We start from the raw sequence: 16,278 nt of genomic DNA, 5'->3' as shown, positions 1-16,278 counted from the left end.
AGCCAACGACCTTTTTCCCCATGACTCAGACGAGATGATGGCGGGACGGCACAGACGTCATTCAACTGTGACCAGACTGAAATGTAGTTTAAAAAATAGAAACCCAACCAAAATGTCTCTTTATTCTAAAAAAAGGAGACAGAATATAACAGGCTGTTTGCAGCAGTTGTTTCCTTTGCTGTCAAATCAGTGCTACACCTGCTGCACACAGTGAGGACTAACGTACATCAACTGTTTTACAGGAAGCAAGACGTGTCTCTTCAGGTTTCTGCTCTTCTTACCACCTACTTTATGGCCAAAACTCAAATAAAATAGTCTCTTTGACGAAGATGAGACTAAAACACTAAGACGTCTAGTTAACTTAAACTTGACTTGATAAAAAAAGACCTGAAAAACCAGATCCAGAGCAGATTTCGAAATGAAATTCTTGCAGATCTGAGGGGAATCCTGCCTTCTTCCTGTTGTCTTACACTGTTTTGTCCCCTGACTGAACTCCTGCTGTCCCTCGTCCCACCTCCGTGCTGGGATTGGCTTCGGATTGAAGGTTGGAGGCGCTGAGCGCTGAGTGACAGAGATCCTTTCCCGCCTCCTCCATGCTGCCATCACCGCTGTCTTCTCCTCCACGCTCTTCTCTCTTCTTCTTCTGCTTGTTTAGAGTCCTCTGTACCGCAGATACCATCCACCTGCACACATGTGCCACTTTCTTCCGCTCTGTGCGTCACTCGTCTCAGTCAGTCTGTCTACACCCGAGGCCCCGTGGAGAACAAAACATGATATTTTAGTTTGCTGTCTCGCTAAGGCAGAGTGGGAACGCTTGTTTTTTGGTCGGGTAGAGCCTTTGGTATGAAGTTTGAGGGCCGACCGGGGGCAGGTCAAGCTTCCCACTGCTGCGTTGGTGCTATAAATACTGACTGGGCACCATTTCCTAAACGATGATTTCTCTGTGTGTTTCTTTCATTACCCATCCTGCCTCACTGTTAACTGCTAACAAGCGGCTTTGTGTCTGTCACGGTACTCGCATCACTCTCCGGTCTCTCTCTCTCTGTCTCTCTCTCTCTCTCCCTCTCTCTCTCTCCGTCTCTCCCTCATCCCACTCCCCTCCTCACAACCGTCACCTTGTGGCTCTTCTGCCCCGCTCCTCGTCCTCCTCCTCGTCCTCCTCCTCCTCCTCTCTCTCTCTCTCTCTCCGCCACCTCTTCTTCTCTGTGGTGTTTGCCCGTTGTGTGCGTACTGCAGGCTAGCGTTGGATGACGCCATTCGCCACAAGCAGCTGAACATCTCCCGTTTTTCACCCAGGGTGGCAGGGGAGAACGACTTCCTCCAGACAGTCATCAACAAAGTTATCACCGCCAAAGAGGTCAATCACAAGGGCCAAGGTACAGTGCACGGTTCAGACACGAGAACCAGGGCCAAGGATGAGCCCCACCACACAGATACATGTGATTTATATGTTAGAAAATGGTTGTAGTATCTCGGGATGAGAATCCAACTTGGATCTGAAGATTTTCTGCAGTGTTTATGAAGATTCTTTGTCAGCCAGGCCACCAAATACAATGCAGTGCTTAGTTAAAGGCAGCTACACCTGCAGCCGTCTCCTCTAATGCTTTCAGTTTTATTGCTCATATGTAGAGAAAGCAGGTCAGCTCAGCAATGAGAGCCCTGGTCATAAGATAAATACATTTAGATGTTAAAAGTGTATATATAACACCGTTATATGAAGATGAGGGTTATGTGTGAAAGTAAACTGACATGTATTACATGAGTGCATGTAGCAGCCCCAGTGCATTCATCTCCTTCCATCCACTGGAAGGCAGCACCCGAGGGCCGAATGGACGCAGCGTGACCGCGTCCATTTTAATCAACTGAAGCAGCTACAGTGACCACAGAAGCCGCCAGCCGCCACATCGCTTATCTTTATTGTTAGCCGGCTGTTTTTCCCGTCTATGCACGGCTACATATCCCTCCAACAGGTCAACGCTACTGTGCATACAACAGTCTAATCTGATGTTTTTACATTTCACATGAAAATAAATGAGTACAATCATTGTGTGGCCGCGATCCTGGAGTTAAAATGATCCAATTAATGCGTGAATTATTAACTGCATTATCGTGTTGCAAAGCTCAAATGTGCAGCCGACATGCAAACACACCCTACAAACTCAGTGTAGCAGGTAAAAAACCCTCCGCCATTCGCCTACAAGTCCGTGCCTCCTGTATTTCGGCCATTAGGGTGCACATTCCTCCAGCTCTTCATTGGTTAACTAACTGGTTACATGCACCATAATGAGCTGTTGTAGCTCTCTTTCATACTGCATTATAGATCTGTTCGTACACTATAATGATCCCCAACACGCTGGTCATCTTGCTCGTAAGAATGTAATTCTTTGTCAAGTGCTCGCACTATAAATCACTGCTCACGCTATTAATAGTCGCTCTCATCACCATGACTACAGGATCTAAGTAATCCAGCTGTTAATTAAGCTCGTGAGTCCTCCGCGAAGACTAGATCTTATCAGTGATGTGACATCTGCGGTTAGAAGAGCATTAGCCGTCTAAGGGATTTGCGCCGGGAGAGGAGGGTGGGCGAGACAACATGACAGCCTCCATGGTATTGTCATGGCCTATGAAGATGTACTTGGATAAATGTCAGGTCTGCTCCAACCCACAGTGGGAAGGACAGCGGAGCACTGAGAGCAGCTGTTTCGGTCACGCCTGCATATCAAAAGGCTTCCAGCTCGGCCAGTGAGAGATGTGTCACTCGTAACAATATGGGGCCTGTAAAGTGAAAGGGAGTAAAGCTTCAGGGTTCGCGAGCACCGCTCGTGAACGGCCTCTGAAGGGGCCACGCTACAGGACGGCCGCTTTAATTGGCCGCCTTGTTTTTACTCATTTCCAGCCTTGTTCAGACGTATGTATCCGCACTGCTTTGTTTTTTTTGCCCTGGGAGGATATTAAGAGCGAGTGTGGTTACAGAGCTGGCACACCGTGCAGTGTCTGCAGAAAAAGACGCTTTCCCCTTGCAACCAGGAGACAAGTGAAGCAGCTACTGGCATTAAATTGTGAGGAAATATGACCCGTGAAAGTCCCCTGGAGGCCCTTTGTTTCACGATTATTCAGAGCCACAGAGCTTCCTCTCAAGCTTCACACACTCAGGTTTTCCAAGGCCAATTATTTAAGTCTGGGAATTACAGCACAATTTGAATATTCTACCATAAATGTCACTTAGTCGCATAAGAACAGAGTGCCTAAAGAAGAAATTGGGGCGTTAGGGACATTATCATGAATTTTGCAGTGGGTCAGAAATTTCGTTTTGCCATTTAGTGTCTGTTTGTTTGTTGTGGCGAAGCGTTTGGTTCTTTTTTCCAGCCGGCGTTCACGCTCCAAAGCAGCACTTTAATTTGAGCCGAGGCCCGTGTGTCTTCTGCAGCTATGGTGACGTTATGTATTTTCCTGGGGCAGCTTGCTCTTCCTGACCTTATCCTGCTCCCTCCCCTCTTTGCCTCCAATGCGTCACCAGGCCTGTGGGTCACTCTGAAGCTGCTCCCCGGAGACATCCATCAAATAAGGAAGGACTTCCCACACCTGGTGGACCGATCGACAGCTGTGGCTCGCAAGATGGGCTTCCCTGAGATCATCATGCCAGGTTGAGTGTTTTCCAAAGCTTCACCTTGGCTGCCTGTCTCCTTTTTTAAATTTGATTGGTTGAACATTCATCCAGGAAGTGATTTAGAGTTAAGGGAGAAAAGAACATATCATACTTCATTAAGGTTTAATTAAGGCATTAGTTATGTAATGGGCTGAAGTCAGCCAGAGAGTATATGGTGCCAAATATCCACTTATGCCACCTAAAATGTAATGGGTGATGCAGTAATATTCTTATTAAAAATGAATGAATAAATTCATGAACCTTGGGCTCTGGGAACGCTGAAAAGTGAGGATCTGACCTGCTTCTGGCTGTTTTCTACAGGTGACGTGCGGAATGACATCTACGTGACTCTAGTTCAGGGGGATTTTGACAAGGGGAGCAAGACCACACCCAAAAACGTGGAGGTGACCATGTCGGTCTATGACGAGGACGGCAAGAAACTGGAGGTACGGCTCAGGAGCTCCTTTGGTGTTTTTCCAGTGTTCATCACATTCAGCACACGGGCGCCGCGGCCGATCGGTCTCCCGGACAGTCTCTGATTTACCGGGCTTTCTTCAGTCTCACACAGCTCAGCACGCTGCTTAACTGACCAGCGCTCCTATAAAGCAGTGGGATGCGCAGGCCAGAGCGTACGTCTTCGCCGCCTGTCAAAAAAGTGACAGAAGGCAGTATTGGTGCTTTGTTGCTGATTGACTATCCTAAAGTCTTGCTCCCCACTGCAGGAATCAACCTTTATCATTGTCAGAGGCAGTTACAGACCCCAGCAGGCAGTATGGGCAGCATGCTTTGAAAGTTTGAAGCCATCAGAAATGTGAAATCAGCATTTGTCCTCTGCTATAATTACGTTTGCTAATAAAGTCCGAGGGACGATTTCCTCCCCTGTCTATTTGTTTGTTAGCAAGCTGTCTCAATATGTTGCAAATGTATTCGGAGGAAATTTGCAGCCCTTGTCACAGAGATCAGTTAATTACATTTTGGTGGCGGTCAGCACCGTTTCCCTCGTACCTGTGGCTGCTTTCTCCCTTAATTGCATTGAATTCCTCCAGAAAATGAAACTAGAGAAACACAAACAAATCCAGTTAAATCATTATGGCGGCTGCCGGTTTGCAAGTCAGAGAATGCTTAATGGACTTTTGCTTCCGAGCGCTGTCGACTTTTGTTAATCGTGTGCCAACTCGTCAGTGTCTAACGTCCTAATAAAGCTTTTGTTCCATCTAGAGTCTCCAGCCAGTGACCCCATTCTCTGATGCTTAATTATTGCCACCCCCTGCTTGACTTTACCTCTTGTTCTGCAGAGGCCATCAGTTAATGGGGGATATGAGAGGTTTGAGAGTAGTTGCCCACGACGAGTATTTTGGAAGAAGTAGGGCAGGAGGTGTGTGTCTGCGGGAGTGTGTGTGTGCTCACGTGCCTGTGAGTGTTCACTTTTAATGCAGAGTTTCTGTTGAGGCTTTGTAGTGATTAGTTTGCATTAAGTTAAGACTCACCTGTGTTTCGTTGCAAGGCGTTAACGCTGCGATGTCCACGCTCAGTGTGCTTGTGTGAGGGTGGAAGTTACAGGAGAGTGATTTGAGATGACAGACCCCTGGTCATGGGGAGGCCTCCCGCCAGCAGCGAATCAGACACGAGCGCTCATACCCTCCCCTGCCTCAATTATACACATTAGTCTTAGATTGAGAGGCTTCGTGGGTGATTTTGCTCAGCAGGCCAAGGAAGTGTAAGAATCAGTGGTGATTATACAGTAAATGCAGCTCTGAAGTGGCACAAAGCAGTAATGATCACTGTGATTATTTTTGCGATTGCGATGCATCTTATGTCTCACCAGCGTGGAAAAACAAGGGTGCTTCTCAGCACTTGAGTGCAGCATCGTCTGTCTGTTTTCTGTTTGTATGCAATTCTGTTTGGGATTTTATTTATGTTGTCGGCTCAGACTCGGAGCACGAAGTCTACTGCTCCATTTAAAGCATCTACAAGCAGCTATACTGCGCTTATTAAAGGAGACATGTTGTGTATAAATAGGCTGCTGCACCGTCAGGGCCTCCAGGCTGCGATAATAGGAGTCAGTGACAGCAGTCGACAGTCGTCAAGTGGCATAGATCACGTCTGTGAGCGGCGTGGCCGTGTCGCCTTCGCAGCGCCGGAGCTGCCTTCAACATCGTGCAGCTTTTCACTGAAACGCTCACTTCCCACAGGATCAGTGCTCGCTCTGGTTAAATTCTCCCTCTTCCTTCCTGGATTTTAATTGGCTGAAAGGAAATTGTGTTCCTCAGATGAGAGATGCTGTCACTTCCTGTCTGTCACTTTAATGCCTGAAGCAGTTTGAGCGTGATCTTGGATAACAGAAACATTGTTTAATCCACCCTCCAAAAAAAGCTGGAACGCAGAATGTGACAACTGCAATCCAGTGGGGACAGGAGCAGCTAAAGACTGGGAAAGATGTGGAACCTCCAGAAACACCTGTTTGGATCGTTCCACAGGTAAACAGGTATATTTGAAACAGGTGACAGTGTCATAATAGGGTATGAAAGGGGCATCCTGGAAAGGCTCAGTCGATCAAAAGCGAGGATGGAGCGAGGTTTGTGAACACATGATTGGATGAGAATCGTTGTCGGACACTTCAGCTTGGTGTGGTTTCCTCCCTGTCTCAGCCTCTCGTCCCCTCCATTCGTCTCCGTCTCTCTGCCTCTGGATTGTGCCTTCCTCCCTCTGCCTCAAAGAGGATTTGTGATGCCGTGTAGTGAGAGTCTTCTTATCACCTTGACATCTTATCACACCCCCCCACGAACTCCCCCTCACCCGCGGCTAGACCTCGCCCCGCTCTCCCCTCCCCGTCTGCCCAGAATCCGAAGCTGTCACGAATCCCGGCCACTTAGCGGAGGGGGCAGAGCTGCTCGAGCTAGCACCTGCCCCCCCAGATCTGCTCGGCGTGGCTGGGGGAGACGGGGCCTGTTATTCCTCATAATTGCTGGTTGTCAGAAGCCATTAGTGTTGGAGTATTTTAGCAGCAGCGCTCTAGCAGGCCAGGGAGTCAGCTGGAGTAGTGGGAGGAAAGAGCGAGGCTGGCTGATAGAAAACGAGGCCTGCGTGCCATCCGCTGTCACTCCATGCCAAACCCCCCAGGGGCCACGCAGTATTTTACATACCCACCCTGACCCGTCGTAGAAACTCGGGGAGCCCACTCAGGCTGGATCCGCCGGCACCAGCTGGTCCACTTCCCTGCACCTGGCTTCCCTCCACTTCTCGCTGCATGGGAGCCGCCGCCCCTCCTTCTTGAATAATTAATTTCTCATTTATTTCTTATTTCCACAATGCTGTCGTGAGATTGGCGGCCAACAGGCAGGTGCTCATGCATAAAGTGCATCCAGACTTTTAAAGGCCATTCTTCTGGATTTAGGGGCTCTGCCGCAGGGACTCCGTTTTATTAACTAAGTGCACGGCGATTTCCACATCCAGCTGTGAGCGCGCTAATGTTTTGACGGCAACTCTTTATATTGAGGTACGAACATTCACTTTTAACTACTTGCTTATTAGCATATTAGCTTTAGCGTTTTAGTAGCTTATTGGCTCTTTATTAGTCATTACAAAGCACTAATTAAAGCATTATTCTGCATGACTGTATTCTACATCTAACAGGCCTTTAACTAGATGTCTGTGAAGCTTCACACTCTTCCAGGTCTTCCCTCTAAGGTGCTGACTCAAGGCCAACTGGACTTGATTGGAGAAACTTGAAAAAGGTTTCTTATCCAAGGGGCTGGGGAGTCCCAGGTATTTAACCTCTGTGGTTATCATGGTCATTGAAACCACTTTGGTCCCAAGTTAGGGTGATAGCTGGGTGGGACAATGATCCTGCCCGAGGGGAAATACCTGGGACTCCCCACCAGTCAGTCAGAACTGAAAAAGCCTCTTGGATGAGAGGCGACACGTCTTCTAGAACCAGAAGTGGTTCCCTTTTGAAAGCACTTAGAAACTCCTAATTACTCCTTATTGACACTAAGTAAAGTGAATTGAATGATTTCAATAACCTGACCTAGAAGGGCTTTGTACTGAGTAATAAAGAGCCAGTGTGATTTTCATGCTAATATGCAACTAATTAATGGTGAGTGTGTGTGTACCTTCATAGAAAGTGTTACTGTTTTGACTTTATCACTCATTTGAATGAGCTGCTAACCAGCCTTATTGTTCGTTAACTTGACTTGTGTGATTTCCTCCTCTTTGTCCAGAACGTGATCTTCCCCGGAGCCGGAGACGACGGCATCAACGAGTACAAGTCTGTCATCTACTACCAAGTCAAGCAGCCGCGCTGGTTTGAAACGATTAAGGTGTGTTTTTCTCCTAACGTCCACCTCCTCATATTTCTTCTCTGTTACGCTGAGAAATATTTTCGTCACCGTCTTCCTCCTCGACTGCAACACCGCCCTTTGATAAAGTTCTCAAATCCATTATTCATCACAACACAGGTTTCCATCATCGGTAATTTCCAGATTGTGGTATCTGGTGGATATTCACCCATGAAGCTTAGGAGCATGGAAAGACAGTGATGAATATGAAACCGTACAGTAGATTAAATGGTTCATGTGGTGGCAGCAGAAATGTGAAGTTATTGATCCATGACTGTAAAAAAAAGCACCGCAGTTGTTTTGCATATTTTAGCTCATTCTTGACATCACATCTAACCCTTTCGCTAACCTCGCCACCTGCCATCTTTTTCATCGCATTTCTGCACAGTGTGAAAATCTAGACTTTGGGCCTCGTTCTGCTCCTGGGTGTAAATGTCTCACACGGTCCCTTTCTGTCCCTGACCTCAGGTCGCCATTCCTATTGAAGACGTGAACCGGAGCCACCTGCGGTTCACCTTTCGCCACCGCTCATCGCAGGACTGTGAGTACTAATGTCAGCGCGCGAGTAATCAGTTTTGCCGATGGCCAGCTGCGCAATTGGCTGCTAATCTGTCCATGGGAGAAAATAATGGAAGATTTCCAATCCAAGCAGATGTGTTGCACGGTGATAAATACTTTGAAGCTCACCCTTTGTCACATTAATCAGAGGCATTAGTCTGCCCCTGCACAAAGCAGAGCAGCATCATGGAGTGGCTTGTCAGAGACTACAGCTGGGATGTGAAAAATGCCTGAGGGGCCTCGTTTGTTTATTGGGACCAGTGTCTCGCTGAATGCAGCCAGTGTTGCGTGTCCTTCTGTTTTTTAACATTCTTTTTAATTTTGGGGGTGTAGAGGGCAGGGAAGCCTGGTACGCTGCCACCCCATCTGCCCGCCACATGGCGAGGCCGTCCCTCCGGCAGCAGGAGCGGCGCAGGGAAAAGGATTTTGGAGGGGCGATGGGAGCTACAACAGGTGTATATGTATTAAACAATCACTTCATACGGCGCAGAAGGGGAAGCAGAATTGGGAGGATATCAGCGTGGGAAAGTCTATTTTTCCTGTCGTGAAGTAATCTGCAGCTGTCCTCCAGGCCCGAAATCCTTCAGCTCTGTTTGCTCCTCACCTGCATGCAGGTGGTTTGGGCGAAATGGCCGGAGCTCAGCGCTGTCTTATAATCCACTTGGAGAGCCTTCTTGTCATGCTTGGCACCTCGCTTCTGCAGCTAATGCTGTTACGAGGCATGCCTTTGAAAGTCTGCGACTTGCCGTTATCTTGCTGTAACGGTTGCTTTAGAAACCGGCTCACCTCAAGTGACTGCGGGACGGCAGGGGCATGCTGATGCTGCCAAACTTTAACTTGTGGCTGACGGTTGACAGTGCAGAGATATGTGGAAAGAGCGTAATGGCTTGATTGTGTGGATCTGTGTGTGGTGTATACCTTGTATATCCTTGGTCATTGCTATCCATGAACACAGAAATCTTTATCCAAGTTTCTGATTGTCTGCATTGGGGCTGGCGTGGCTCTCCGCTTTCCGTCATGTCTGCTCTGAATTAGTCGCCTCAGTTAGCAGTTGAGGATGAACCCACTTTGATATCTGTCTGCCTGCAAACAAGCTTTTGCATCTCCCATTCTGCTGCGTTTAGCGTCTCCATTTGATCATCAGAATGGAAGACAAGAGTGCCAACTGATGCAGTTTACCCCCTTAATCACCGTGTCAGACTTAAACTTTCATCTCTGCGTGTAAATGATTGAACAGAGAATAAATGGTTCGTGTGTAAACACGACGGGGAAACTCTGATCACGGCAAGGAAATCAGTGCGCCTGCACACACTCATTACCTTTTCTGCAATTATTTGCTCTGTGATGTTAATCCATGTAAGGCGGTTTGCAGGTATCACAGTAGCTTCAGATGTAATGTCTACATTCTGGCACCTTCCTGGGAAAATCTGACCTCTCTGTATGTGAGGAAGAGCAGAGCAGAGATGGTCTGTCAGCTGAAGTCCTTTCAGTTGTCTGCCTCTGCCGTCGTTGGCTTGTGTCCTCCCTGCTTCCTCCACTGCTCCTAGCTAGTGCTGAACTTTTAGCAGAAACGCGGAGTGACAGAGCTGCTCATCAAGGCCACTGCTAGAGCTCGTGTGCTCAGTATCTCAGCCCCCCTGGTTTCAGAATCAGGCCAGCTCTAACACAGTGCATCAGACTACCACTCTAACATTGTCAGGCCTCATCAGACTGATGGCTGCTATCACGGACGCCGCCGTGGCTGTAAGAGATCCCCGCCATCTTTTCACTCCTGTTTCATCTGTCATTATGCCACTACCTGGTGAGTCGGGTAGAGGATAGGCTTTAAAATGTGGCACAGTACACTCAACATAAATCTGAAGTGACAGCCCACCTTAGAGGTGGATGTCTGCAGAACCTCCATGCAAACCTGACTTTGATTGGCTCAAAAAAAGTAGCTTCGTCCTGAAAGTGACCTTCTTTTCCGCAGAGTTTTGAGCACTGCGCTCCTCTTAGGAACTCACTAATACATTTTTCTCAACTGGGTGGCATGCGTGCAGTGTTTTCCCTCCACTGGTTCCTCTCAGGGCAGCCCAGCAATTATTCACTGGCGAGGCTGCAGGCAGCAAACCAATGAGGGGATTTATGCAGATAGAATGCACAAGATACTTCCATGAATCATGTCAGCCCCCACGTAAATTTGAGCTTGTTGATCCACAATGATGATATATGTGGCCTTATCCAAACGTTTGGTTACAGGACAAGGTCATAACTCTCTTGCTTGTTTACACAGTGCTTTCCCTCAACACCGCCAAATACAGCAACACGTGTGTGTACAGTATGCATGTACGCACGGCCAATGAGCATCTTCTCTCCACCCGAGCAGGATTATACAAACCCTGGGATCAGAAGCGCAACTGTTTATTCATATGCTAACAGGAAGTGACACACATCTTAGTCCAAACCTACAAGTGTTAGTAAGAGACTGTTTTATAGAAGTGGATTATTCCTTTATTTTTAAACTAGCAAATATTTAAAAAGGCAAATCTCACATATTTACATAGCCAAGAAATCAGTTTTCAGATACTGGATATATGAGTTTATAATTAACTATTCAGTTTATATCGTCGCACCTCCTACTTGTTCTTTAACTTGCACAATTCGTGCTCACTCACGGATGAGTTGGGACGCCATGTAAAACATAAGTAAATTCAATATTCCTTTATTAGTCCTGCAAGGGGAAATTCCAGTTTACAGCAGCACCAATAAAGCGGATAGAGTAGTGTGACAAGTGCATGCAAATTAAAAAACGTAAGTATATACAAAAGAGTGGAATAAAAAAATAAACATCATTTTAAGAATAGTACTTACAGACTGTTATGTACAGGTTGGATTGCACAGATTAATGCGCAGATAATTCACAGATTACAGTCTGACAGCTGCAGGAAGGAATGACCTGCGATGCCGCTCCTTCACACACTTTGGATGTAGCATCCTGTCACTGATGGAGCTCCTCGGTGCAGTGAGTGTGTGTTGGAGGGGGTGGGAGTCATTGACTGTCATGGAGGATAGCTTGGCTGTCATCCTCCGCTCCTCTCTAAAACAGAATGTGATCAGTTGAAGGAGAAGAAGAAGAAGAAATCCTTTATTAGTCACATTTTGACACACAACATGCGAAGTTAGGGAGGGGAAACTGCACACGGCATGCTTGTGTGAAATTAATTCTCCGCCTTTAACGCATCCTTGGTCCGTCCTTCCTCCGCGGCGGAACAGGAGCGGTGGGCTGCCAGGCGACTGGCGCCCGGGGACCAGTTCCTCGTTGTCACCATTGGTCAGGTGGTGATCTTCTTGCATGTTTTTAGTGGGGTTTTTTTATGGAGGATACCCCCTTTTTTTCCTCGAGCAACAGGCACTGAAGGCACGGTGAAGGACACGTCACCAGCGCCCACAGCGGGATTCGAACCGGGACCTTCTAGCTGTGAGGCGACAGTGTTACCACCTGTGCCACCATGCCACCATTGCTAATCCTGTTTGACATATACTCAAATGTAAACAGCACAAATACAATTGGGAAAGAGGTGGAATGCTCCAAAAACACCTGTTTGGATCGTTCCACAGGTAAACAGGCTCATTGGTAACAGGTGAGAGTGTCATGATTGGGTATGAAAGGGGCATCCTGGAAAGGCTCAGACGCTCACAAGTGAGGATGGAGCGAGGTTCACCACTTTGTGAACACATGATTGGATGAAGGAGATCACTACATGGGCTTAGTTTCAACAGTTTGTGTGCAAATGACTGCATTCTGATTTTAGGTGAGAGACAACTCATGCACAGATAGTCACAGCATTAATACAGACATCAGGGGGAAACAGTAGGTTTGTGTACCGACTCAGGAGCTGAGATTGCATGTGGGATTATCTGTTTGTTCGTTTGTTAATGACTTGTTGTAAAGTGAGCTGCGCAGCATGGTTTACTGAAAAGGACCCGGTCTCTAACGGCTCTCATGCTGTCTTTCATTTCCTGAAGATGCACACTGCGTCGAAGCATGAAAAATTGCACTTTTGTACAAAAACAGTTGTAACGTGTGTCTCATGTGATCCTTTTTTTCCCGCCAACAGCCAAAGACAAATCAGAGAAGATATTTGCCCTGTCTTTCGTGAAGCTGATGAGGTACGACGGGACGACTCTGAGGGACGGCGAGCACGATCTCATCGTGTACAAGGTAAATGGGACATATCTCATCACGCCGTTAGCAGTCGGTCTGTGGCGTATGCGTGTGACAGGCCGCCCACCCGCTGGCCCATGCTCCTCGTGAGATGACCACAACAGAGACGAGTACTGTGTGAAAAATTGGCCTGTCTTATTAGCAGCTAGCATAATAACAGCTTCACTGCCTCGTATGGGGAGCTGTGTAGTCGGTACGCATCAAACCCCACAGTGAAATGAAATTACTTCCCAATTAAAATCCCTTGTATAATGATACCTTTGCATTATGCTGCCAATTTATGTTAATTAAAAAGCTAATGTGTGAAAAATGAGGTTTCGCTTCCTCTTTTGTGTTGCATTGCCATTTGTTATTACTCTCAGACGCGACTACTGGCGGAAAACGGCTGGCTCAGTGATGCATCTTAAAAAATACACAGTAATAGGACATAATACTTCATTATAATATAAACAGCAGATACGGGTTTCAGTGATTCTGCAAAAATTAATGAGCTCCCTGAACTAGCTCTCTGCTCTAAATTGTAAATTTGCTGACTCTTATCCTGGAAAACCAGGCGGAAGCGAAGAAGCTGGAGGACTCGTCTCTGTACCTCAACCTACCCGCCACCAAGCTGGAGCTGGAGGAGAAGGGCTACTCCGCCACCGGGAAAAGCAACCAGAACCTGGGCAACTGCACCATCAGCAAGGACTCCTTCCAGATCTCCACCCTGGTCTGCTCCACCAAGCTGACACAGAACGGTAACGGCCAGTACATTTCAGTCAGCATTTGTGTCTTTTCACATTCAACACCGGGTGTCACTGAGTTATGTATTAACATGATTATACAAATTATGCAATACTTAAAGTAGTATTTCAAAGTGTATTATAAATTGTACTTAAATGTACTAATTCGTACATAATTCTAATAGTAATTAGTTGTACTTATGAAAAGTATACTTATTTTCCTTTGCAATACACTGTTAGAATGCTAAATTAAAGGGTACTTTAATTTCTCTTCAATTTAAGTATTTTGAAGTATATAAGATAGATTATTTATTATTTATGCCACCATGGGGGAAATTCACATGTTACAGCTGCAAGACAGAGTGCAAGAAGTCAGAGGAGAAGAAAACAAAGGAAAAATAAATATTGCACAAATGTTATATACCCTATGGTAATTTACAATATATGCAGTAGGTACACACTAATTTAAAAATGACGATTGCACATGAAAACAGAGGTGAGATGTGATCAGGTTATCAGTACAACTTGCACTTGAGTGGATGTTATTGTGCCCTGTTATACAGTCTGATGGCTGTGGGCAGGAATGACCTGCGGCAGCGCTCCTTCCTGCTCTGGGGATGCGCTGCAGGAGCTGCTCAGGGTCCTCACAGTGTGGTGCAGGGGCTGGGAGGACTTGTATGTGATGCATGTCAGCTTGGCTAACATCCTTCTGTCCGCCACCTCCTCGATGGAGTCCGGTGGGCAGCCCAGGGTGGAGCTGGCTCTCTTAACCAGTTTGTTCAGTCTCTTCCTGCCTCTGTCCGTGCAGCCCCCTCCCCAGCAGTGTCATAGAAAGTCCGGAGCAGAGCCCCGCACACACCAAAGGAGCTCAGTCTCCTCAGCAGGTGGAGGTGACTCCCGCCCTTCCTGTACAGGGCGTTAGTATTGTCTGTCCAGTCCATATTTCCAGCGCATTGCTGATATTGCACAGATGTACTGCAACTGTGTTTTGAATGCTCATGAATCCTGAGTTTCAAGTTGTGTTAATTTAGCAACTATTTAACTATTTACACTTCAAGCGTGTTCAAGTGGTGCTCAGAGACAGCTTGAGTACACCTAAGTGTACTTGAAGGCGACACGAATAGCACAAAGCGTACTTAGTGCATTCTTCAGAAAGTACACTTTAAGCGAAATACTGCGTGTTTGTGTGTGTATGTTTGTGGATGTGCGGCCCAGAGGAGAGTTCATTCCAGCGATAATCACGCTCACGTTTACTTCAAAAAGACATTTTTCAATGTACTTTAGCCGAGCAGACCCTGGATGTTGGAAACAGCCTCGGGCAGCGACCTCTGACTTTGAAAGACAGATTATCCACACACGGTTACCATATATCACTTAAACTAAAACCCCAGGGCGTCTGCCATCCTCCGCTCCTTCCACCTGGTCTTTACACGTGTCCTGATGCTGGACGTTTGCCCTCGCTTCAGGGTTTTCCTTCATGCTTCTCTCCTTCTAAGCTACTTCCTCCTCCTCAGCCCTGCTCTGTCAGTCAGGCTCAGTCGGTGCATCTCTGCCGAGCGGACGACAGCTCTGCTCTGTTCACAGCTGTCAGTCTGGAGGAGTATTTTAAATTTTTTTTTTCCCAGGATGCTCAGAAGATCTCCACTTATTAAGCACAGGAAATCCCCATCTCTGCCCTGTGGCTCGTGGATTAAGGATTTTGGCCTCTTGCAGTCTTTCTACATGTTTGTAAATTCCAGACATGCTTGTCTCTGTGAAAGCTGGTCAAACACTCCCAGCTCTGATTTCACAGTCACTCCAAAGAGAACTATCCTAAATGTCTGCTTCGCTTTCCTCTCTGCTTGGTTCATTGTGCATTCTTTGTTTTTTTTTTTTGGTATGCAGGACTGAGTCACCATTTTAATTAGAGCCAAAATGAAAGCTTCCTCATTCCTCTGTGTTTTTTGGCCGCAGCCTGAAAGAGAATGAAGAAGGGGGCAGATTCACCACAGGCTAACTTTGACTGGAATTGAAATTAATTGTTTTACTCGCCCAAAGCAACACCCTGTTTTAAGTATAGGAGTGCATCTCGTCGTGTTTTTATTCATGGTAACGCAAAGATAATTTTAAATAGTCGAGCAAGGCCAGAGTGAAAGGAAACGCTCGGAGTGAGCTGTTGAAGCAAATTGATGTTGTATGTGGTCCAGCTTTTAAGTCTTTTTGCAGTTCCAGAGCGCTCGCTGAATAATCCTTTTATATACCCACAAAAAGAGGCAATGCGAACCTGCTTTTACCTCCTTGAGCTAAATATGATATATGCCTCCTCTGAGGAGGAGTAGATAAAATAAGGCCGGAGAAGATGAGCAACTTGTTCTCCATGTTTTTTATTTTATGAAAGGATATTTTCACTTTATTGCAGCCTGGATCTTATTTATGTTCATGATTTCAAACAGCACTGCCCTCCAAAACGACTGCTCTGATCTGCAAACGTGGCAGTTTCACTTAAACCGGTTTAGCCAGATTATCCAAAGCACTTTATTTGCAAGCAAGCGCACCTCAAATGTGATAATCCGCCACCTGCTGTGGCGAGTCCAGCAGGTCAAAGTTGAACCAGTCCGACCAAATCAGACTCAAGCTGTGATAAACTGGAATCATCCTTGAAAGAAGACCGAGGCGCTGGATTTCATCTGTGCATCACGTCAGAGGACCTAACTGCATTGTTATATATGAATATGATGGACACAGCGTCTGAGGCTATAAACCTCAGGTAATGTGATTTTTAGTGTCTCCGCTCACATTACAGGACTGCTGTTCAAGTTTTATGCCTCGTGC

At 46.7% G+C, this 16,278-nt stretch overlaps 1 protein-coding gene across 2 annotated transcripts in view; it reads left to right on the top strand.

The window, feature by feature from the left end:
- The window catches only part of dock1 (dedicator of cytokinesis 1), a 180,790-nt gene that overhangs the window by 26,298 nt on the left and 138,214 nt on the right, over positions 1–16,278 (top strand). Inside the window, exons 12-18 of one of the 2 annotated variants that reach the window (XM_070990099.1) lie at positions 1,297–1,376; positions 3,518–3,643; positions 3,968–4,092; positions 7,867–7,965; positions 8,452–8,524; positions 12,639–12,742; positions 13,299–13,482. In XM_070990099.1, the coding sequence (XP_070846200.1) occupies positions 1,297–1,376; positions 3,518–3,643; positions 3,968–4,092; positions 7,867–7,965; positions 8,452–8,524; positions 12,639–12,742; positions 13,299–13,482 (791 nt within the window). Of the gene's footprint in view, positions 1–1,236; positions 1,377–3,517; positions 3,644–3,967; positions 4,093–7,866; positions 7,966–8,451; positions 8,525–12,638; positions 12,743–13,298; positions 13,483–16,278 lie in introns of both variants that reach the window. The other variant, XM_070990098.1, reaches the window with a different exon arrangement.

The sequence above is a fragment of the Chaetodon trifascialis genome, chromosome 21 (genome assembly GCF_039877785.1).
Source record: "Chaetodon trifascialis isolate fChaTrf1 chromosome 21, fChaTrf1.hap1, whole genome shotgun sequence".
NCBI lineage: Eukaryota > Metazoa > Chordata > Actinopteri > Chaetodontiformes > Chaetodontidae > Chaetodon > Chaetodon trifascialis.
Note: the sequence above shows the minus strand (reverse complement) of the source record. Positions and strands in the feature narration are given on the sequence as shown.